This window comes from Talpa europaea (genome assembly GCF_964194135.1).
Source record: "Talpa europaea genome assembly, chromosome: 11".
NCBI lineage: Eukaryota > Metazoa > Chordata > Mammalia > Eulipotyphla > Talpidae > Talpa > Talpa europaea.
In genome coordinates, this window is record NC_140078.1 from 19209165 (window position 1) to 19232987 (window position 23823).

Consider the following 23823-nt stretch of genomic DNA (forward strand, 5'->3'; position numbering starts at 1 on the left):
TTTCTCAGATGGACAAACGGAAGCCTGGAAGGAGAATTAATTGTCCAGGGCAGAAGGCAGTTGGGCTGTGGGAACACAGGTGTGTGCGCTCCTGGCCTCCCAGCCCTGGGTCCCTCCCAGCCCCACAGATGGTAAAGTGGGTGGTGGGTAGGGTGTTGAAGTGCTGCCTCCCAGCCCTCTGCAGACTTGCTGTGTGGATCCAGCAGGGAAATGGGGTGGTGAGGGTAGAAATGTTACCTACTGAGTACCTACTGTGTGCCAGACCCTGTTCTCAGTGCTCTGCATGACTGAGTCACTCAGTCCTCGTCATATCCTTGTGAGGTTGGGATGTCTGGTCACCATGCCAAATCCAAAGGAATAGAAGCTTGGGGGAGAACTGGCAACACAATTCAAAGCCAGGATCCAACTCCAAAGCCTGTTCCACTAACGCACCCACTGCAGATGGGGAAATTTCCGGAGGAGGCTGACCCAGCAGCCAGGACTAGATGCCAACTGTGTCTGCTTCAGGTGGGGCGGAAACATCTTCTTTCAGAGTTCAGAGGAATCTTTATTATTTACCTGACTTGAGTGCAGGCTAGGTGGGGCGAGAGGAGACCCCCTCATTCCAGAGGAATTCTCAGGTGGGCCTCTGGGAATGGGGAGCAGATGGCATCTGTTAAACATGGAGGTGGGACTTAGCTGAGGTTGGTATCTGAGAAGCAGGAAGACTCCCTTTACAGTGGAGAATAAAGAAACATTCATTCATTGGCTACACTGGCACTTATGCCTGTGCTAAGGTAGGAGTGGACACAGGCCTGCTTTGCTTGGCTTGCCAGAGCAATGCCAGCTCAGCATGGCCTGCAGCAGGCCCTGGGTGGTACAGATTGGGGCTTGTCACAGAAAGATTTCCAGAGCAGCTGACATGTCTGCATGATCTTGACCAAGGGAGTCAGGAGAAAAGTACTCTGGACTGCAGGAATTGCATGTGCGAAGGCCTGGGGGCAGGAGGCTGGGGTGGGTAGATGAAAGGAAAGAGCAGCATTTCTAATGCCACAGGTGAGGTCTGGACTCTACCCGGCAGGGGCTGCCTTTGAGAAGTGGGAGCAGGCATTGACTGGGAAGGGACTAGGAGGAACATTCTGGGAAGACAGAAATGTCTTAACTTCAGATAGCAGAGGTCAGGCTATATACAATTGTCAAAACTCAATAAGTGAACACTAAAGATTTGTGCATTTTACTACATACAAATCTTACATCTAAAGAAGAGACTCACAGTGGCACACTGTGGAAGTGTTTAGGGGGATGTATTGCTGTCTGCAGCTTACTTTGAAACACATGTAATAAAAGATGAAAAACAGCCAAGATGGAGAGACGTGATGAAGCAAGTGTAACAAAATATTAATGATAGAATAGCTGGTGGATGCAAGGTGACCAGCAGATGGGTGTTCACCGTACAATTCTTTCAACTTTGCCGTCTGTGTGAACATTTCATAATGAAATATTGGGAGAAAACTTCTTTAGGCCACTGAAAAAAAGGGACTATCTTCTCATCCTCTTTGCACCAGTATCAAGTTTGAAGGGTCAGCTCCATATCCATCAGTCTGAGTCCCTGAATCAGGCCTGTGAGGCAGGTGTCATGCTCACTTAACTGATGGAATAATGAAGGGAAGGGGCTGGCCCAAGGTCATGCAGTCAGTCAAGGGTTGAGCAGAACTTGAACCTGGAGCAGGCTGACACTGAGTCCAGTCTGGGCACACTCTGGAGGGGTACAATCCAGGCCATCTGCAGTGGGCTGCACTGGCCTTCCCTCTAGGAAACAGATGTATCTGCAAGTGTCCAGTTCTCCCATCTGGGGGCCCAGTGGGGTCTCTAGAAATGTGCCCAGACCTGGGGCTGATAAACGCCAGCTCGTGTGACACCATCCGGGGCTGAACTCAGCTCTCAGAATTAGACACAAACCGCAAACCTCTGTGGTTTTGGAGCTCAATGTCTGATTCGCAGAGCAAATCTGGATTCCGGTCACTTGTAATTATCTGGTGTTTCCCTTTCTAGGTCTGGGCTCAGACTCTGGGGGCTATATAAGGCTGGCCTGTGACCAGACTCAGCCCAAAGCAGAGGGCCCGGTGAACGGGACCTCTCGAGACCAAGACCGAGCTGCAGGGACTTCCTCAGGGGTAAGGAGGGCTGGCAGGGGGGAGGCTGAGGCCTGGGGTGGCAATGAGAGCTCCAGACTGGAGACCTGCCAGGTGACTCCTCTCTGAGCTCCATTTGTCTGGTCTGAAGACATAGCCAGACAACCTCTCAGGGATGAACAAAAGGGCCTGCATCATGCCAATTACATAGGTGCTGCACTCATCTTTCCCCGGGGTGTTGGGGACCTGGGACCTTTACTATTTCTCTGAGTTTCTTCAGCTGCTCACTGATGTCAGAAATTCCTCTTTTGGTGCCTGTCTCTTTCACTGAAGGGGTGATCCCTTCTTGAATCCAGAACTGTCTGGGCAGTGTAGTTAGGTGAGGTGAAGAAGTCAGAAAAAAAAATCTTGCATATAGCAGTAGTTCATATTCTAGTATAAATGAGCACCTCTGATAGTCTCCTAGGAACAGATGAGAGTGGGGAAAAACCAGGGACTTGTTGAACCTCAAGGGAAGCAGGGCAGGGGAAAAATGAAGAGGGTGCATAAGGAGAGGGTACATAAGAATGGCCCGGAATGGAGACCATATTCTGTGCCAATTCTCTGAGGCTGGTCACTGGGTAGACTGGGCTCATGGAGTGAAAGAAGGTAAAGGCATGGAGGCAGCAAAATAAAGTTTCTGAGAGGATGACCAGCTCATCTTAGCTCCATTCCCTATAATCTTATAACACTCCATACCCACTTCTTAGGGATCTGAAATAATATTCCCCAAACAAAAGCAACCACTGTGGTTTATTGAGTATCTACTATGTGCCATGTACAACGTGTTAGTGACTAGAATGCAGAAGTCCAAAAAGGTAGTTTCTCTCTAAGAATAGCTCTGATTCAGAGTCCTTAATCTTAACCACATGGGGTAGGACTGTTTCCTCCAAAGAGGTGGGAAAGTGTATCTGATGACCGGCTGGACATGGATGGAAGGCAGGAAGATGGATGGATGGAAGGATGGATGGGTGAATGGGTGGATAGATAGGTAGATGCTGGAGAGAGCATTTTCGCAGGGCCTGTCTGGAACCAGCTTTCTATTTTGATTGGAACCCCATGTCCCACCATGCTTTCTTCCAGGCCCCCCCCTCCTCAACAAATTTCCATTTGGAAATTTTGTCTTGGGAAATAATCAAACATGCATGCACAAGTTAATCTAGACTAATGCACAATAGACAAATTAGTTAATGGGTCTGCTGTGTGTCTCTAGATTCATTTAAAACTCAGAAGGTGGAATCAGGAACACGGGACCCCACCCACTGTGTGACCCCCATCCATCTCCTGTTTCTGGCTCAGGGTCCTGATAGGACTCTTAGCAGGGGGTGCTAAGCTCCACCTGACAGCCAGGGTGGTAATGCTCGCTCTCAGCCATCTGATGCACAATCTCCTCAGCAGAGAAGCAGCACCAGCATGTGGACAGCGTGGTTTGTGGCTGCTCTGTCCATAGCAGCTGTATGTGGCGCCGAGAAAGAGACGAACACTGTCCTCAGGGTTACCAAAGACGTGCTGAGCAATGGTGAGTCTGGATCCCCAGGGGGATGGAGGGGTGCATGGGTGGGCAGGGCAGTCCAGCCTGCTCTAAGTTCCCTAGAACCTTCTTCCCTCACCATCAGATTCTACTTCAGGCACATAGATAAATTCTCCTCTCTGGGCCTTAGTTTCCCCTTTTCCTTTTTGGCTAACAGTTCCTGAACACCTGCTAGGTGTTACACCATGTTGGGGGAACTTTATGCTTGAAGCAGTAGAGAGCAGTGATTATGAGCTGGTCCTACAGTCAGCCTTCCTGGGATGCAAGTGCGAACAGCGTGACCCTAAGTCCATGACTTGAATTCTCTGAGCCTGTTTGTCTCTGCAAAATGGTGTAGGTACAGTTCCATCTCAGAGGACGGATATGAAAGAAAATTAAGCAAGATGAGCTTTTGCAAACTTAACACAGTCCCTGTATCGAAGACCCTCAAGAGTGGAAGCTATAATTACCCGTGCCTCCAATTCTTGGGATCTCACTTTGTCATCTGACCAATGAGGACTCCTCACTGTCCCCATTCCCACCCAAGGCTATTTCCTCTCGGAATGTCACAGGCCTCAATTTCTTTGTCTGTTAAATGGGGCGATAATTCTGACCCTTACGATTTCCCAGGAATCAGTTGGGATAATTCTTGAGGAAGCAGGTTTATTAAAACGGTAAAGTTGGAGAACTTGGGAGGGCGAGGTGTGGCTGACTGGTGCCCAAATCTAGTTAGAGTGTGAGCAGGTCAAAGTCAGCAGCTCATGAGCTCACCAAGGCATCAAGGCTGGGTTGTCTGAAATTCTCTCATTCTCTGATTGGAAAGGTGGGGCCCAGAGCAGAGCCACACTCCAAGGTGCTGACGGGGGTGGGAGGTGGAGGGAAGCGAGAGACCTCTGACTCGCACCTTTTTTTCTCTGCAGCCATTTCGGGCACCCTGCAGCAGAGCGATGCTCTCCGCACGGCCCTGAGAGAGGTGCCCATGGGTAAAGCTGGTGGTGATGGTGGTGGGCCTCTCCTTGGGGGTCTGCTTGGTGGAAGTGGAGGTGGAGGTGGAGGGGGAGGAGGTCTCCTGGGGGGCCTGCTTGGTGGTGGAGGTGGAGGGGGTGATGACCTGTTGGGCGGAGTTGGCAGTGGACTGTTGGGTGGAAGTGGTGGTGGTGGGGGCCTCCTGGGTGGCAGTAGTGGGGGCCTCCTGGGTGGCAGTGGTGGGGGGCTCCTAGGTGGTAGTGGTGGGGGGCTGCTTGGTGGTGGTAGCAGTGGTGGGGGGCTATTGGGTGGTGGTGATAGCAGTGGTGGGGGGCTGTTGGGTGGTGGTAGCAGTGGTGGGGGACTGTTGGGTGGCAGTGGTGGGGGACTGTTGGGTGGCAGTGGTGGTGGGTTGCTGGGTGGTAGTGGTGGTGGTCTCTTGGGTGGCGGTGGCGGTCTTCTGGGTGGTGGCCGACACCGTTATGATGACTACAGAAGCGTTGAATTCCCCCGAGGTGTTGGCGGCGTTCCCTACAATGACTTCCACATCCGAGATCCCCCCCCCAAATATACCAATGGCAAACAGCTTGGTGGTAATTACAAATATGGTCACATCGAGACCAACGACAACACCGCTCAGCTGGGTGGCAAGTACCGATACGGTGAGATCCTTGAGTCTGATGGAAGCGTCAGGGACCTCCGAAATGGCGAGAGTTCATATGGTGGCCACAGGGGCCGTGGGCGGTATAGGTCAGCTAAAGATTCCGCAACGGTGGGCAGGCTTCACCGGAGAGAGCTACGTCCTGGAGAACTTCCACCTGGTGTGGCCACTGGGGCACTGGGCCCTGGTGGCTTGCTGGGCACTGGCGGCATGCTGGCAGCGGATGGCATCTTGTCGGGTCAAGGTGGCCTGCTCGGCGGAGGTGGTCTCCTTGGAGATGGAGGACTTCTCGGAGGAGGAGGCGTTCTGGGTGTGCTTGGCGAGGGCGGCATTCTCAGCACCGTACAAGGCATCACAGGGTAAGGAAAGGCCAGGCTCCCTCTATCGAGCCTCCTGACAACCCCACAAACAGGGATGATCTCCCCCAGAGACCTGGGCTCTGCATAGGATTTGGTCTCAGGACAGGACTTCTTGAAATTCCAAGTTATGTGGTTTGGGGTCTTATCACTAAACAGTCCTGAATTTGAGTCCCAGCTCAACCTTTTATATTTGTGTGTGACTTTGGATCATTTGTTCACCTCCCTGAGCCTCGGTTTCCCTTATCTGCACAGTGGTGATAGGAAGACAGTTTTAAGTGGAAAAGAGCCCAAAGATTTAAAATTATACATATAAGTTACAATGCCAACTATGTGCACCTCTTCATAGTCACTGTTTAATGGAACAGCTATTTAAAGCTCCTACTAAGCGCGAGACACTGTACTGGCATTAGGGACATGACCCCCATAGTTAGCCAAGAAGAAACTCATTTCTTGTCCTTACATAGCTTGCGGGCTGGTGGGATAAAGAAGCCTGAATGTAATCATACTATTACAACTGTGGTGAGAAGCCCATGGAGAAATGAGGGTGTGTTTAGTGGGGGAGATCCGGGGGCACTTCCTGGAGGAAGAAGACCTTGAGCTGAAATGTGAAGAATGTGTAGGAGGGAACGAGGCAGGGGACAGGGACAAGGAAAGGCATCTTTACAGGAGAAAAACTCAAAGGAAATACACAGAAATGTAAACAGCAGGTCACTGGACCAAGGCTCTCTTTGCCTCTAACTTCTCTGTATTTTCCAAGTTCACAAACCTTCAGAGTCAGGAGGACTGAGTGGGGTGCAGAGAAGGGGTACGAGGGAGAACACTCCCAGGTAGACGGGGGTAGACTGTAGGGTTGGACCCCTCTTACCACACTGTCCCGTACAGGCTGCGCATCATGGAGTTGACGCTTCCCCGGGTGTCCGTGCGGCTGCTGCCCGGTGTAGGTGTCTACCTGAGCCTGTACACCCGTGTGGCCATCAACGGGAAGAGGTGCGTGCCCTGGGTCCTGGGTGGTCCCCACCACCCCACTCCTGGTCAGGAGGCCTCGGGCAGGTTGTCACCCCTCTCTAAATTTGTAATGAGGGGACAGGAGAACTTAATGTGATACTGGCACCTGCATGGCTTGTCCTTGGGGCTCGGGTCATCTTGTAGTCCCTGCCTGCAGAGAAGGCAACCGAGTGTGGTGGAGACTGCAGTCAGGTGACAGTCTGGATTTGAGGATTTGAGTCCTGACTTTCTTTTTTAAGTTGTGTGACCTTGGGCCAGTCCCCTAATGTCACTGAGCCTTGACAGCTTCACTACAATGGCCATAAAAGGACACCTCGTTTCCCAGGTGACTGTGGCCAAGTGTGGGAAGGCCACCAAATGCCTCCCAGGATAGTGCCTGCTACGTAGTAGGGCTCTTTAGAAGACCTCAGAGAGTGGGCTTCTACATCATTTATCCTTAATGGATGAGGACAAAACTGAGTGATCGCGTAAGCGTCACCTTGGAAACCAGAATTTACACATAGAGTCCATTTATTGACCCTCTTCCCAGCCTGAAGCTCTAATGGACTGGGGGTGGCGGGGGGAGGAGAGATGACTGGGGAGACGAGGGGAGTCTTCTGGTCTGGGATGCCTAGACATGAGCCGGGGCATGACAGATGGCAGGACAGCCAGCGCTTGGGCTATGGAAGAGCCAGGCAGGCCCCCAGTGAAGCTGAGCTGCTGGGTTGGGGTCTGACTCACCGTGGCCCCGTCCTATTGATCTCCCCCAGTCTTATTGGCTTCCTGGACATCGCAGTGGAGGTGAACATCACAGCCAAGGTCCGGCTGACCATGGACCGCACGGGCTACCCCAGGCTGGTTATTGAGCGATGTGACACCCTCCTGGGGGGCATCAAGGTCAAGCTGCTTCGAGGGTGAGTAGCAGCAGGGTGTGAGGCCCTTCGGGGCCATGGTGCAGTGGTCTGTCTCCTGCAAGTCACATGGGTAAGAACAGAGGCTCTGGAAGCAGCTTGGCATTAAGCCCCAGCTCCATTATTTCTTACTGTGTGATTTTAGGGAATTTGTGTCTCCCTCTCTGAGCTCTAGTTTCTTCAGTGGTGAAGATGGGGTAATCCTTTTCCCTTTGGAATTGTGATAATAAACATAGAGCATAACCCAGCGCATTGAAAGAGCTTATGAACATATGAGTGTATTTCTCTTTAGGCTTCTCCCTAACCTCGTGGACAACTTAGTGAACAGAGTCCTGGCCAACGTTCTCCCTGACTTGGTAAGAAACCCTCCCAGGATGGGGAGCAAAGAGCACAGGCTTTCCTCAGACTGAGGGACTACATGGCCCCCCTACACCCCTGTGGACATGCAGGGCACCCAGCAGGCCATGGGCATATTTTTGGGGCTCCAGGAAGGACCCTGAGGAATGTGGAGGGACAGATTTGTGAAGAAATAAGGAGATGGAGCTTGAGAATAATCACACAGACTGGATCTGAACCCCAGTTTTGGCATAATACCTCTCTGAGTCTTTGTCTTCCCTTCTGCAAAATGGGCATTATGAGAGCACCCCCCCCTGGGGCCAAGCAAGAGCAGCAGGTGGTGGCTTAGCTGCCTCCCTGCCAGAGCTCTGGTGTGGCCTCCAGAACTTCACGCCATCTCTCTCCCACAGCTCTGCCCCATCGTGGACGTGGTGCTGGGACTTGTCAACGACCAGCTGGGTCTTGTGGACTGTAAGTCTGTCCTGCTTTGCTTCCCTTGGCCAACATTATGAGTGCCTGCTCTGGCCTGAAGACGTGCCCCGGGGACTTGGCAATGTCTGGGAGCAAAGCCAGTATGCTGGGGGCAGCAGTCTGCCCTCGGCCACTGAAGCACTGTGTGGCAGATGTCAAGGAGGGGCCGCCTGACTTTTCCTCTGGTCCCCAAACATCCTTCCAAGTCCCAGAGGGAGAAGTTTCCCCCAGAGCCAGGAGGCTACCACTCTGGACAGGGAGTCAGGAGATGGGGTTTGAACCCTGGCTCTGCCCTCTCAGCCATGGGGACTTGGAGACATTCTTCTGAGATTCCTCATCTCTAAAGTAAGAGGTTCAGCTTCCAGCCACAGAGGGAATGGAAAGTGAGTAGCAGGCACCCCAAAGAAAGCCAGGTCCTTGGAACTGGGCTCCAGAATCATCCCCAACCTGGGGGTAATGCCCCAAAGGCCAGCCTTCCCCATGTGCTTGTGCAGTGCATGTACTGCATGACCCCCAGGAGCCCCTGACCGTCATGTCCCGGAGGCACCGGAGTTGTGCAGTGCACAACACCTGCGGTCGTACAGGGCATCCCTCTCTAATGGTTCTCCCATTTCTTTGGGGCTCCAGACAGTTTAAGGGTAGCTTCCCAGGCAGGTAAACTTCTGTCCCTTTGTGACCAGGAACAAGGGAGGAAGAGCCCAGCAAGGGGCTAGTCATCACAGCCATCAGGGAGATACCAGATCAAACTCAGCAACATGCTGTGGAACCCTAAAGCTTCTTCCCAGGAGCACAAGACTTTACAGTTTAACAAAACATATCAATATTCAGGAACTCACTGCTACCCTTCCCCCAACATAGTCCAAGGAGTTATATTTAGCCCATTTTACAGAGGAGGAGACTGATGTTCAGAAAGATGCAGTGTCTTGCCTGAACCCCGCAGGAAGTGGCCTAGCTGGGATTTGAACCTAGAACTCCTGTTTGTTCCATGACGTCTGGAACGAGCCTGCTGCACCACCATCCGCAGAGCACAAGAAGGGAAGGCATTTGGTGGGTGAAGGGGACCAACCAGTGACTCCCATTTTTGTCTGCAGCTCTGATTCCTCTGGGGATATTAGGAAGTGTCCAATATACCTTCTCCAGCCTTCCGCTTGTGACCGGGGAATTCCTGGAGATAGACCTCAACGTGAGTGCCTGGACTTTTGGGCAAGGGGAGGTGCAGTGGTGAACCAGACAAGGCTTTTGCTTTGAGGGAGCCTGCAATCTATTGGTGGGGCCAGGTCACCCAAGAATCAGTCAAACAAATGAACAATTATAGATGATTTTGTAAAAGAGGGTCCCCAAGTATCATAGCCTAAAGCAGGGGATATTATGTACCCAAGGAAGTCGTGGAGGGCTTCCTGGAGAAGGCAACCTGAGGTAATGTGAGGGGGGAACAGCATGTGGGAAGCACCATGGTGGGGCTGCTGAGGTGGTGGCAGGGACTGATGAAGCCCTGGTGACTGCTCTGCAGAAGAGGGTATGAAGGCCAGCGTGACTCAGGATGGTTGCCTGGGCCAGACTCCAGTGCCTTGGAGGCCAAGGAGAGGAGTCTGGTCTTTAGAGATTAGATATGTGTATTATGCAGGTACATAAACGTGATAATTTGTTATGGCAGGGCTCATGGGGAATCTATGTCATACAGATATTTAAAATGTATGGTGATATATGTTGGCTATAATTATAAGTGGTCATAAAGCAGGTACTGTAAGAGAGTCAATTTCTTCACAGACTAAACACAAGCTGGGAGTCATACATGAAAGAGCCACTGGACCCAGTAGATTGAATCAAGGAGGGCTGCCTGGAGGCAGATTCAGGCCTTACCCTTCACTCTTTGCACTGCACCCCTCCCTCTGACCTCTTTTCTCTTTGCTTCCCTAGTCTCTGGTTGGGGAGGCTGGAGGAGATCTCATCGATTATCCACTGGGGCGGCCAGCTGTGAACCCCAGGCAAAAGATGCCACAATTGCCCCCCATGGGTGACAACACCAACTCCCAGCTGGCCATTTCTGCCAACTTCCTGGGCTCAGTGCTGACTCTCCTGCAGAAGCAAGGGGCACTGGATATTGACATCACCGATGGCACAGTGAGTCATGGCCCCTGGGGGAGGGGGCAGCCTGGGCAGCAAACAGCTTCCCATTGATCCATTCTAGTCCCCATGGCCTGCAGGCAATGGCTTTAGGGGAGCGCTGTAGACGGCTCACATCCTGACTCATCTCAATAGATGGATGTGGATTAACTATGTCAGTGTTTACCCAACATTGTGCTTGAGAGGATTTTAGGTGATTCATGAGAATGGCAATAAACTAAATCAAATTATATGGTAAGAAGATTGCTTCTTATTCAATTCTATCGACTTTTATTAGGATCCTTTTTAAAAAACATAATATATATTCATATATATGTTTCTCAATTGAAATGTTTAACTTGGAAAACATTGATATTAAGTAACTAAGTCAAACATGAAGAAGAGACCATCCTTAGTTATGCTCCAGAGGCATTTCCTCTGTCAACTTTTTCTTTTGAAAAATTGCTAAGCTGCAGAAAAGTTGCAATATAATACTAGCAAGACCCAGAGATCCTTCACTTAGATCCACCAGTGAATGTTTTATCACATTTGCTTCATTTTTATCCATATGTCTGTCCACCCACCTACCCATGCCTCCATCCATGGGTATTTCTATCTATTTTATCTATTTTTATCTATCTATCTATCTATCTATCTATCTATCTATCTATCTATCATCTCTTGCTGAACAACTTGATTTTTCAGACAAACCCTTAATTTCAGTGTGTATCTCATAAGAACGAGTTATTTTCCAAAATTATGTCCATCTTGACTCCAACAAGAGGAACATCTCCATTTTGTGCCAGTATATAGTTAACCCTCTCTTGTACTTTTAAGTTCTTTTTAACTCAGAGCAAATAGAACTCACCCCCAAAACCTTCCACAAATAATTGAATCCACTCAGAATGGGCTGGCATTGTTTTGCTTTCTTTGTTTCTAGTTTTATAGCTGCTACCTCTTCTGTGCAGGAGTCCTGGATTTCCACTCTTTAGTATTTGAGGTTTTAAAAAGTGAGTTGATTTAAAGAGAAATTCTTGAAATAATGTCCAGTTAGTTCAGGGCTATGGGGGAGTCATGCATTTAGTGGACACTGGGTTGTACACATGAACAGGCTGGTGCTCACCTGGTTTTAATAAAGAACCCCATTTTTAAAGAAGAAAGATCCCACTCTTGTCTCCTGCACTGTTGTGAATTTAAGTGGCTGCCCCTGTCCGTTTCACCCCCAAATGACTACTGTGGTCTGTGTGGTGGCTGCAGGGTCTCCCAAAGGGACATTAGAGGGGACGACTTGCCCCCTCGGGTTAATGGAGAGGCTGCAGGAATTTAAGCACCATGTCAGCAACTCCTGTCAGTCCCTGTGGCCTCAGGAGCTCACATGCGCCCTCTTCTTGTCCTGCAGTTTGAAGAGCTGCCTCCACTCACCACTTCCACGCTGGGAGCCCTGATCCCCAAGGTATGTAAGGAGGGTGTGTCTCCCTGTCTTCAGCGTCACCCTCCTTCTGGGAGCCCTGTGGAAAGGGAAGATGCTGAATATTAGGGTGGAGCCCTGCAACACCCTCCCCGCTGGTAACGACAAAGGTTTGGAGGCCAGACCCCTATTTGAGGAGGGCACACAAGGGTGAGGCAGGGAGCTCCTGAGCAGTGATTAGCAGTGGTCTGGCCTGCACAGGTGAATCCTGTCTTGGCCTTCCCTGCTCTATGACTTTGAGCAAGAGTCTTCGATCTTTGGAGCAGACAGACAGGAATTTGAATTCCAGCTTAGCATTGCACCAATCATACTACATCAGGCAAACGACTGCCTCTCTCTGAGCCTCAGTTTCCTCATCTGTAACAGGGTGATGATTCATGGAGTCATAAATGTCCAGCTGGGGCCCTGGACTCCCAAGTGGCCCCACCTGCCACTCATACCAAGGGTGGAGCGTTTCCTCGCATCAGGCATTGAACTTAAAGTTTTGCTGGTGTTATCATCCTTAATTCTCACAACAGCCCTGTGAGAGGCTTGCAGAGGGCGACCCTTGCCCAAATTCAGCAGTGGGTGTGGGTGTGGTTTATAGGACACACACAATGAGGCTGGATGGGAAGGAATCCAGGGTGGGGCCCTGTGCTGTGTTTAGAGGCCGGCTGATGACCCCATGTACATCCCCCACTACCGAGGGCTCCTCCCACCCCAACCTGGTGTCCACCCACAGGTGTTCCAGCAGTACCCCGATAACCGCCCACTCACCATCAGGATCCAGGTGCCCAATCCGCCCTCAGTGACGCTGCAGAAGGACGAGGCGGTGGTGAAGGTGTTCGCCACCGCCGAGGTCACAGTCTCCCAGCCCAATGATGTCGAGACCACCATCTGCCTCATCGAGGTGGTGAGTATCTAGAGGTATGGGCAGCCACCTGGAGGTTTCAGATCCCTGCAAGTCCCCATGATCCCCAGCGTAGTGACCCTGAGCTTGGCTTTGCAGCAGGATGATCTGCTTCTAATTCAGGGCATGTGACTTTGGGTGAGTCACTACGCCTCTCTGGGATGAATTTTTCCTTGATCACTTGGGAATGGAGGTGCTCAGAGCAGTACCCAACATACCATAAGCAAAAGCATTGGCTAGTATCATTCTCATGGATTGTACACCAGAATAATGGTGGAGTAGACCCAGGCCTTGCATTCAGTGGTGGTTTTAAGGCATCCACTATGTGTTATGCTTTCTACTGGATACTGAAGAAAGGGGAACATATGGTACCAGGTGGTACCAGATCTCTTGTCTGGCACTTAAAGGAAATACTTACAAATAAAACAATTTCCATAATTGTTTCTTAGAGGGGAATCCTCTTAAAATCATGTTGCCCTGCTCAAAAGGCTTTCTCTCCACACTTAAGCAAAAGTTAATCACCTAACAATGGCCCACAAAGTTCTTCCAGATCATTCCTGGGCCACCTTTCAGCTCCTTACTGTTCCTTCAACATGTTAGACCCGGTCCCACCCAGGACATTTGCACATGCTCTTCCCATTGATTGCCTGGATCGCTCTTACACCCAGTTTCTCATCTGGCTAAATTTTACAGTATCCTCCAGGCCTCAGTTCAAATACCATTTCCTTTTTAATGGACAGAACAATTTCCCATGCTTCTTTAGGTCCCTGCCATGTACTTCCAGAGCCCCCAGATCTTTTCCATCATCCCAGTTATTAATCATCACATCATCAAATTTGTTGGGAGTTTTTTTTTTTTTTCTTCACAAGACCTACATATTTTATTTTGGGAGTGTGGAGTAGAGAAACAAAGAGGGATTTTTCTACAAGAAGGTTTCTACTTGGAGTGGGGGATGAGGAGTCTGAAACTTTTGTGCCCTCCCTGGGAGGCAGGGAAGTTTGACTGGCTGTCGTCCTGCCCAACCTCACCTGCAAGGTTCGTCTGGAGCAGGTTTCATAGACCACAGGCCACTCCGCCTCTTCTGAGACAGCTCAGAGAAACTTGGGGAACACCCCTTGCCAGTTGTGGCTTACTGAGAGACATTTACTCAACCCTTGCTGTGACTTACTTGTGAACAACAATTAATGTAGGCGATATATTATTCCTAATGCCTTCCCTCCAGAGGGGGGAAATCCATTACACTTAGATGGGCATCATTGGGACTGTCAGCGAATGAGAGGCTTGAGCAGCTGGACCCGTGGTAATGAAGCACTTTGCCAGTGCCTGCCACACACGAGCTTCAGCAAGCCACGGCCACAGATGACAGCGACGTTTCTTCCTCCCCTTTCACGGCCACAGATGACAGCGACGTTTCTTCCTCCCCTTTCCTCCAGGATGCAGAACTCTTGGCCATGTTTTCTGTGGAAGGAGATAAACTCATGATTGATGCCAAACTGGACAAGTAAGGGGGTTTGCAGAAAGGCCTCTTTGGTGCTGCTATCAGGTGCCAACTCGGGGGGCACTCCAAGGGGGATTTAGGGGGCTTCCTGGCACAGTTGTCAGCGCCCAATACATCCAAAAGGCAGAAAAGGTGAAATGGGCTAACTTCCAAGAACACTGGCGCAAGCTGGGTGGGTGAAGCTATGAGCTGGTTAGAAAGAACCGACTACTGGCAACAATGACATCAGTAATAACAACACTGCCGGCAATGGCCACGCGCGGGTTCTGAGCTGGCAGTTCGTATATATTACCTTGTTTAACCTCGCTCATTATGGTCCGGCAGAGTCAGGTTATTATCCTCCCATTTTAAAGAGGAGAAAATGAAGGCTCAGAGAGGTGGACGTACTTTCTTAGGGCCACACAGCAATGCAGAGACAGTCTGTGAGCCAATCCAGATCTGTCTGACCTAGAGCCACGTGGAATGGTCACCGGTATAAGCTTTGGAGCCAAGAAGTCTGGTTTCAGATCCCAGTGGGAGCACTCACTGGCTGTGTGATGTAGGTCAAGTGACTTTGCCTCTCTGAAACTCAATTTTCTCATCTGGAAATGAGAATCATAATTTCTACTTCATAGGGTCCATAATAATACCAGTAATAACTATTAAACTAAACCCTAAATGCATCTTAATTCATTTCTTTTGACATTAGCCTATGGAAGTAAGTACATCTATTATCCCTCCTTCAAGATTAAATGAGATAGTATGTAAAATTGTCAATATGTGCCAAGTCCACGAAAAGTTTTTCTTCTTACAACAAATACGGATGGACTGACTGGAGGGGAGAAAGGGATTGGGGTGGACTTCGGAAAGAAAAAACACACCTGAAGCCGAGTTTTCCCCGCTGAGAAGGCTCATTGGTTTCTCTCCTACTTGGCCCTGACGGCCTGTGGTTCTTCTGCCCATGCACGAGTCTTAGCTGAACCTCTCTGAGGTAGGACTGTCAGTTTGCAGGTGAGATTCAAGCGCAGGGAGACGGAGGCCCTCACAGTGCAGAGCCAGACCTTGAGCAGGGACATTGGCCTCCCTGCTCAGGATAGCACAGTAGACCAGGTACAGGTTTGGGGTACCAGTCCTAGGCTCCCCTCCCCGAGCTCTATGGCCATAGGCCAAACGCAAAGAAAGACTAGTGGAGCGGATGCCAGGAGGCAGGCGGCCAGGAGCAAGACGGCCACTCCTCTCAAGTTACCCCTGGAGCTCAGTTCCTTTCTTCCTGTTGCTACTGAAAGGATTAAGCCAGGCAGAGAGGCTCACTAACAGGAGCCTGGCACTCACCCTACATCATATTTGATTCTAAAGGCTTTCTTTGTACTGTATCATTTAATCCTTGGAGCTGTCCACTTTGCAGAGGAGGAAACTGAGGTGCGGAGACTTTAAAGGCTTTGACCAAAAACACGCAGCTGGTAGGTGGCAGAACTACGATATGAGCTCCCTGCATATGGCACATAAAGCCTCAGCATCACCTCTGTCCACAGTCAGCGCGCCATGTGTGCGGACAAACATTGTCTTGTTAATTTCCCCCAGATCGAGACATCTTTGTGAGGATGTAGAGGGGGCTTCTGAGCCCCTTGTGATTCTTGGGCAATCACTGCTTCTAACCAGCTGTTTTCTCTCTCTGCAGGACCAACCTCAACCTCAAAACCTCAAATGTGGGCAATTTTGATGTAAGTACTGAGCCCAGGTCACAGGGTCAAATCATCGGCATGCCCATGAGGCTGGCTGGGCCTGGGGTGAATTCCAAAGCACTCTTATCGGTGCTATCAGCCCTTACCTCACAGATGAGGAAACAGAGGCCACAGATCGAGGCAGAGCCCAGAATCACGGCGCCTACGTTGCTGATGGTGCTGTTGCGTTTATTTGACTTATCGGCCACTTGGCCCAAACCCCGCCACATGAGTGGGGAGGAAATGGAGACACCGTGTCCTCCAGGACTGCTTTCTCCCGAATCAGAGGGCTCAGCTTTGCCCGTTCCATTGTACAGAGGGAGACGCTGGTACTGAGAGAACAGTGGTGCCAGGCCTCTTAGCTCTGTGGAGCAGAGCTGGGTCTACAACTAATATTTCTGGATTCTATGTGATAAAGACACCAGCACTTAATATGTGATGAATGACTATAGAGTGGCAGAAATTGTGCCACAGACACTAAATTAAGCTTTTCAAAAAAACCCAACAAAAACAACCCTCAAGATTTTCTTATTTAATTCTCACAACAAAATTATGACTTGAGTACAATTATTAGCCATTTTCCAGATGAGGGAGCCAAATGCAGAGAGGTTAAGTGACTTGCCCAACGTCACACAGCCTGTGCATGCTGGGGTGTGAGAGCAGTGCTCTGGGCAGTGTGATGTGGTCTCACACCAGGGCAGGTGTTCCACACACAAGAATAAGCACTTGGTTTGTATAACCATTCCATTTTCAGATGTGGAACCTAAGGTTTAGAGAAGTTAAGAGAAAAGTCTCAAGGCTCAATTTTATATGATCTGCCCATAAGTCTCGCTGCATCCTTGCAAGCTGGGCTTACTGGCCCATTTTATAGCTATGGAAACTGAGGTTCAGGGAGGTAAGGGAATCTGCCCAGAGGCCCATGGGTGTTGAGCTGGGATGGGGACCAAGGGCATCCATGACACAGTCGTGGCTTCAGAGTGAGCCACCCTGGACCTCCCAGGAGGAGCTGGCTTCCCACAGGGCCTGCCTCACCTTGAGCCTTGGGCCAGCCCTGGGCTCATGCTGCCTCAGCCTGCCGGTGCTCAGAGAGGTGGACCAGATGCACCTTGGAGCTGTCCTGCTCAGAGATTCTGGAGTCAAGGAGCTCTGACAGCCCCTGAATTCTCTCAGAGCAGTTCTGCTTCCCCTGGGGCCACAGGCAAGGTCTCAAGGAGCCCTTGGAAGCTGAGGAACTTGCTGTCTGGGTTAAGTTCTCCTTCATCCCCTGCAGGTTGGCATCATGGAGATGCTGGTTGGGAAGATCTTCGACCTGGCATTTATGCCCGCGATGAATGGTGAGAGTGGGCACCTTCCCGGGTGGGGATGCATGTGGGGGTGCATGGCTAGGGGGCTGGGCAGCTGCTGGTTTGATGGGCACACTTGATGGACAGCCATTCCACCTCAATAGTATTTCAGAGAACTTCATTCTAAGCTTATTTAAGCTTCTGTGTGCAAAGGTTGTCCCAGGGGTCCATCAAGGCTCCCTTATTTGTACTTATGCTATATTTTCCCCCAATTTGATCATTTTGTTTTTCAGGTTACTTATGTAAAATTCTGACTGTATATGAAAATTATATGTATGCAACTTTTATACAAGAAGTCAAGAACAATTTAAAAACAGAAAATCTCCCCTCTTAGCAGCTACTAATCTCAGTATCTGGGCACGTTGTAAACTTTCCTTTCTCCTTTTTTTCAATATGGCCCAAGATATTCCCTGACTTACTTTTATGTGTTTGTTTTAAATTGTGGTAAAGCACATACATCATGATGCCGGGACCTGGGCTGGGCTGGGCTGACCTGGGAGGCGAGAAATAGACTCTGCCCCTGGCTTGATCACCAAGAAATGGTGTGGACTTAGTAGTAAGTCACTTGTCTTGCTGTGATGCAATATGCCAGTCTCAAAAGTGAGAGATCAGATTGGATCCATGATTCCCAACATGGGCTCCAGAGAGAAGTAGTCCCACAAAATACTCTGAGAAAAGGGTTCCATGACCAGCAAGTTTGGGAAATGCTGAAAATTCTCCTTTGGGATAGAGTCACAATGTCCTCCCCTCTCTGGAAAGTCCTGCTGGAAGCTGGAAGTCTGTTCAACTTCACCTAATCCATCACCGCCCCCCCCCACCTGCCTTTCTTCTCCTCCTTCCCTTCTGTTCCCTCACTTCCTTCTTTCTTTCTAGAGTATTCATCTGCAGGTCTACTCAGGCTCTGACAATCTAAAAATTAGCAGTACATCCCACGGGTCCCTGTATTCTCTCATGCTTTGCTCAGCGAATGTTTGTCCTCTGTGTCCCGTCCAGGCCTGAGGGATGCAAGACTCAGTCCTTGCTTGCAACTCACAGCCTGGAGAGGCAACAGACACAGAAGCAGAGAATTAATACCCTGCGATTTCTATAACAGAGAAGTTTGGAGGAGAAGCAGGAGCCCAGAGCTGCTTGGCCCAGCGTTGAGGAAGCCTCCTGGAGGAGGCAGCACTAGTCTCAGAGCTCAGAGCTTAGGAGACAGACTAGGGCCATAGCTGTGCTGCAGGCAGGAGGAAGTACAAGGGCAGGGGTCTATGGGCAGAAGCAAAATGGCTGTTCTTCTTGCAAACTTTGGGGCTTCCTGTGAGGCTGACATCTCTTGGCCATGCTGACCATGCCTGACTGGTGTTTTCACAGCCATGCTGGGCTCTGGGGTCCCTCTCCCCAAAATCCTCAACATTGACTTCAGCAATGCAGACATCGACGTCTTGGAGGTAAGGGGATGTTCTGTTCTGCTTTCCCTTCCATGCCCAGGAATTGGGAGGAGGATGAGAAGGCTGGGGAAGGGGTGGGCAGCAGCATTGTCTCGAGGGTGGGCAAGGAGAAGCAGAAATGGAGCTGCTGAGAAGAGGTCAATGAAGATTTTCACATCCATGGTCTCATTTCATCCTCAAGACAGGTGCCATTGTCCTCATCTTACAGGTGGGAATACTGAGGTTCAGAGCAGTAAGGGGCTTGGCCAAAGTGGAAATGTGATATAGTTCACCGGAAAAACTCACACCGAGCACCTGCTCAGGGGACAATGTGCATGGGGCTGGGGATACAGCAGTGAAAAGGAGAGGTCTGTGGCCCTTGCAAACTCCTCCATTCAGCAGAGCAATGGGCCTTTGGTAAATACTCCTGGAATCATTGCTAATCATGATCACACAGGTCCCTTGAATCACAAATGTTTTATATCACAAATATAAAAATCACATGTGCTCAGTATTTGAAATTTGAAGAATACAGAAAATATTAAACAAACAGATATTTACTATCCTAGATACATTTGCAATCCTGAAACGACTACTTAATACACTTAGCTGTTTTTCATTCCACCTTTCTGGAGTTTTATTTTTAAACATGACTTTGATCAAGGAGTCATCAATGCATTACAGTCAAAGAATGAGGAGACCTGTGGAGCCCAATGATGTGGGTTCAAATCCTGACTCTATTGGTTTCCAGCTGGGTGTTTGTGGGCAAGCCACTTAACTTCTCTGAGCCACAGTTTTCTCCTTTGTAAAAAGGGGCTAATCACAAACATCTATATGGCTGCATTTAAGAGAAAATGAGACTCTGTGAATAAGCATTCTAGAAGCATCCATCATTATCAGCATCTTCATTATAACAATGAGTGCTGCAATAAACATCTTGGTGCACCAAACTGCTTCTGGTTTGAGGGCTTAGCTCCTTAGCACATACTCCCAGAAGTGGAATAAATGGGCCTTGCCCCAGATTGACAATTTCCATTCCAAAAGGAGGCACTAATTTGCATCACTGCCAGCAGGGAGCAGAGAGTCTAGTTCCTCACTCTCAGGCAGGAATTGGACCTCAGTCCTGGAGGCAATCCCCCACCAAATGGGACGTGAGCAATGACCTGTCCTAGTCCCATCTCTTGAATTCCTGTCTTATGGAGTTTATGGCGAAAAACTGCATGATACACAGCATTTTAGTGTCAGTAGCTATCATTCACTTTTTCAAAGGGGTTAAGAAATAGAAATGGGATTGGCACAAATTCTTCTTTTTCAGTCATCATCACCATCATCTAACCTTTTGCTAAGCACATGCAGTGCTTAGTAAAGAGTTTGCACTGATATTTGAGGTAGCTCAAAATGGTGGTTCTCTACCAGGGCTGTATTGCAAATCCCCTCTCTAACCAAGCGCCTTTTTCAAATTAGTAGGGGTGAATTTTTCTTTCCTGAATAATCATACTTGAATAATTATATCAAAATACATATTTTATTATGAATTGCTTACCTTTTAGCCTTTATGTTCCATTCAGAGAATTGCACTGGCTTAAAATATAAATTCTGTTTCAGAATAATAAAGGAAATAATACAAATTCTAGTAGTAAGATGTACAATGTAACATTGAGTCTGAAAGGTGGAGAACCACTGGTTAAAAGAAAGACTTAGAGGTTCCTATAGGCCCTCTGCAAATGATGTTATTTTTCCTTTTATTATTATGTGTGTCCAGCTATTTAATTTATATAAGACTTTTATAACACTTACATAAGTCTTATAACTTTTTCTTATAACTTCTTTCTTATAACTTCTTATATAAGTCTTATAACTTTTATAAGACTTACAGAAAAGTTGCAGAAACAGTACAGTGAGCTCCAGAATACTCTTTACTTAGCATCTTACATAACAGAACACAATGAGCAAAACCAGAAAATTAACATTGATATAAAGCTACTGTTTCCCTGCTAACATGCTTTGGTTCAGGATCCAGGACCCCACTTACCATGTGGTTTTCACCCCTTCTGAAAGTCCTCCCACTTGTGACAGTCCCCACCATTCCTTGTGTTTGGCACATTCTGTAGGCTGTCCCTCAATTTGGATTTCACCAATGTTGTCTCATGATTAGAATGAGATTATGTATTTTTTAGCAAGAACCCCACCACTGACCTGTGCCCTCCAGAGTGCCCCCCATTAGAGGAACGTGCCATCAAGCCTTTATTCCGGGCATACTGACTTTGACAGGCTAAATTTGTGTGGTTAAGGGGTACCTGCCAGATCTCTCCACTGTTATTTTTCCCTTAGTAAGTAATAGATATCATGTGGGGAGATACTTTGAGAGGATGCCTAGGTCCTGTTTACCCCCCACTAATTTTGGCATCATATTGATGGTTCTCCCCTGCAGCAGTTATCAATGTGATGTTTTCCTCCTGGTGGTTTTCTATTTTGATAATTCCTTGGACATTCATTAGTTGCAGGTCTGTAAGGAAGAACCGTCTCTTCTTTGTTTATTCAATTATAGATACAATCACAGAATCATGGATATTTATTTTCTTCTGTGGACTATAATCTATCATATACTTTGTTGTAGCTTTTTTTAAATTATGAAAACTGGATTTGGAATTGTGGAGAGAAGCTCCTACGTGTCTTATTTGGGAAGAAGGAGATGAGGGGAAGGGAGGGAAGTGTTTTGACCAAGATTCCTGGTACAGGCATGATCCTCAGGCCCCCAGGGCCGTCATCACTGCTCTTCAGAGTTGCTGCTTCCCAGATGCCTGACTTGCCCTAGTAGGAGGCAAGTGACTCTGCTGAGGCTGCAGCCACAATCCCTCCACCCACTAACCAGCTTCTCTGTTCTGCCCTTGAAGGACCTTCTGGTGCTGAGTGCTTGAGTGATGAAGGCAGAGATGCCACTGAAGTCCTGGAAGAAGCCAGACCAGCCCCAGAGAGGCTCAGGGCAGAGTCCCCAGTCCCGAGTCCCCTCAGCCTCCCACAGCAGGAGCCTCCCCAGCCCCCAGCCCCTTTCCCTCCTGCCCTCACCCTGAGGCAGGACCCAGCCATAGCCCCTGTTGGTAAACTATCCCGTCCATGGCCAGCCCCATGGTCAGCCCCCCAGCAAGGGGAGGGGGCCACCTGGAGGATGGAGCCTCTTGGACCCCATGTGGCCTCCACTGTGTACTTCATACTTTCAATAAAAGATTCCACTTTCCCTGCAGTTGGGGTGAGTCTCCGAGAAGGACCCTCGCTCTGGGTCTGGGTGTTTCTTCCCTCTGGGGCTGCACTCGGGGTACCTGGCAGTTGTAGCTGCTCCAGGAGGGAAGACAGTTCAGTTCATGACCGAAAAATATGAGCCACTTCAGAGGACTCCAGAGTGCACGGGAGGGAGTTTGAATTCTCCCTGAATGCAGCACTCGCCTTGGCCCGGTTCCCCCATCCCTCCTCACACACCACACTCTGTGGGAGGCAGGTGTTGGCTTTCGGTCAGAACACCTACATGTGGCCTGTTCCCTATGCTGGGTCCCAAGCATGTGCATCCCAGGTGGAAAATGGAAGCTGCTGGCATTTGGGGGGAAGAGGAGAGCAGGTACGGCTGCTTGCACTTGGCCTCAGCTAGCAGGATGGGGGAAGAGGCTCTGACCCCTTCGGTCAGTTTCCTCAGAGCAATCTGGGGCCAGTGGTCACAGCCCATCCTCCCTCTCTTCATGCATTTAGATGCCAAGGTGGGGGTTCCCAGTCCTCATGAGAAAACTTATAATCAGACAAGCGTGATTCCTACAAAGATAAAGATGTTCTTTAGGGCGTGTGTGCACATCCCGCATTCTTGTTCCCTGTCTCTGACCCACAGAGGGGCGTTTGACCCACGGGTGGAACATGAACTTGAGCTAGACCTCCTGGTCTAACCCTGCCATCCACTGCTGTATGATCCCAGGCAGGGGTCTTAACCTATCTGGGGTATTGTGAAGGCTAAGTGAGTGGATAAGGAGAAAGTGTCATAGACATTTTGCTAGCTCATTATCCCGGAAAGGAGGGCTTGGGTGACTGCAGCAGGGACTTCAGGACGACAGAAGACCTGTAGGTGCCATCTGCTTCCCAGGCCACTTCGTCCAGATGGAGTTCTCGGGCCCTGACCCCGTAGCTTCAGATGGGGAACTGGAATTCGAATTTAATAAACTTTACAGGTGGCTTCAGGAAGAGATTTTGAGACGGTTCTCTCCGTTGTGCAGTCAGGTAAATTGAGGCTGGGAGAGAGCAAAGGGAACAAAGCAAGGAGGTGATTTTAGAATCCTGCTCAATGCTGAACCCTGTTGGGTGTGACTTACTTGTAGGATGTGTTTCAAGGCCTCCTCCAAACCCCATGAATCTGTCCTCTCCCCTGTGTGGAGGTATGAGCCAACTGTGACAGAGTCAGCTCATGTCAACTCCCAGCCCCGGTCACTCTCTCTGCAAGAGGTGACTCAGGGAAAGGCCAGCGCAGACGCTGGCATGGCTGGGGCTTGCTAACCAGCAGCCAGGTGTGTGCCCTTGGGGAGCTTCGGGCCAGTTCTAAAGAGCCCTTGTTCTGAGTCCTGAGCTGACCTTGCTGGGCCTTGTCTCCTCACCCAACCCCCAACTGAAAGCTGATATCTCTTCTGTGACCTGTCACTCTTCTGTCCCCTAGGGAATTCTGCATGTCCCTCCCACTCACCAGGCTACTGGCTGCACCGTGAGGGATCCCTGTCCTCCCCACATCCTCATCCCACAGCACCACAGTCTCCTTCTCCACATCGCTGGCACCATTCAGATCATTCTGTGGCACTGTCTTGAATTAGAACCTCTTTCCTGTCTCTAAGCTCCTGTCGTGCCCATACCCACCCAGCCACAGGGCTCACATCTGATCCCTATCCAAATGCCATTCACTGAGCCACTGCTATGTCTCACGGTACAGGACAAGACTCCCCTCCCCAGTGTCCTGTGAATTTAGGCAGCTCCACTGTTTGGGGAGCCAGGTTTGGGCTAGGAAAACCTTTGCCAAAGCAGTGAGTCCTTGCATCTTGGCCCC

The 23823-nt window shown here is 49.6% G+C and overlaps 1 protein-coding gene across 1 annotated transcript; it reads left to right on the forward strand.

Moving 5' to 3' along the window:
- Window positions 1-3563: 3563 nt before the first annotated feature.
- On the forward strand, window positions 3564-21676 carry BPIFB4 (BPI fold containing family B member 4; the record flags this gene model as incomplete). Its single annotated transcript, XM_084246812.1, has 16 exons — window positions 3564-3669; window positions 4581-4643; window positions 5142-5646; window positions 6529-6633; window positions 7401-7544; window positions 7834-7897; window positions 8288-8348; window positions 9440-9531; window positions 10266-10469; window positions 11851-11904; window positions 12641-12811; window positions 14242-14309; window positions 15964-16006; window positions 17277-17340; window positions 18703-18779; window positions 21653-21676. 16 exons carry the CDS (start codon window positions 3564-3566, stop codon window positions 21674-21676), a joined length of 1845 nt encoding a protein of 614 aa, XP_084102938.1.
- Window positions 21677-23823: the final 2147 nt, after the last annotated feature.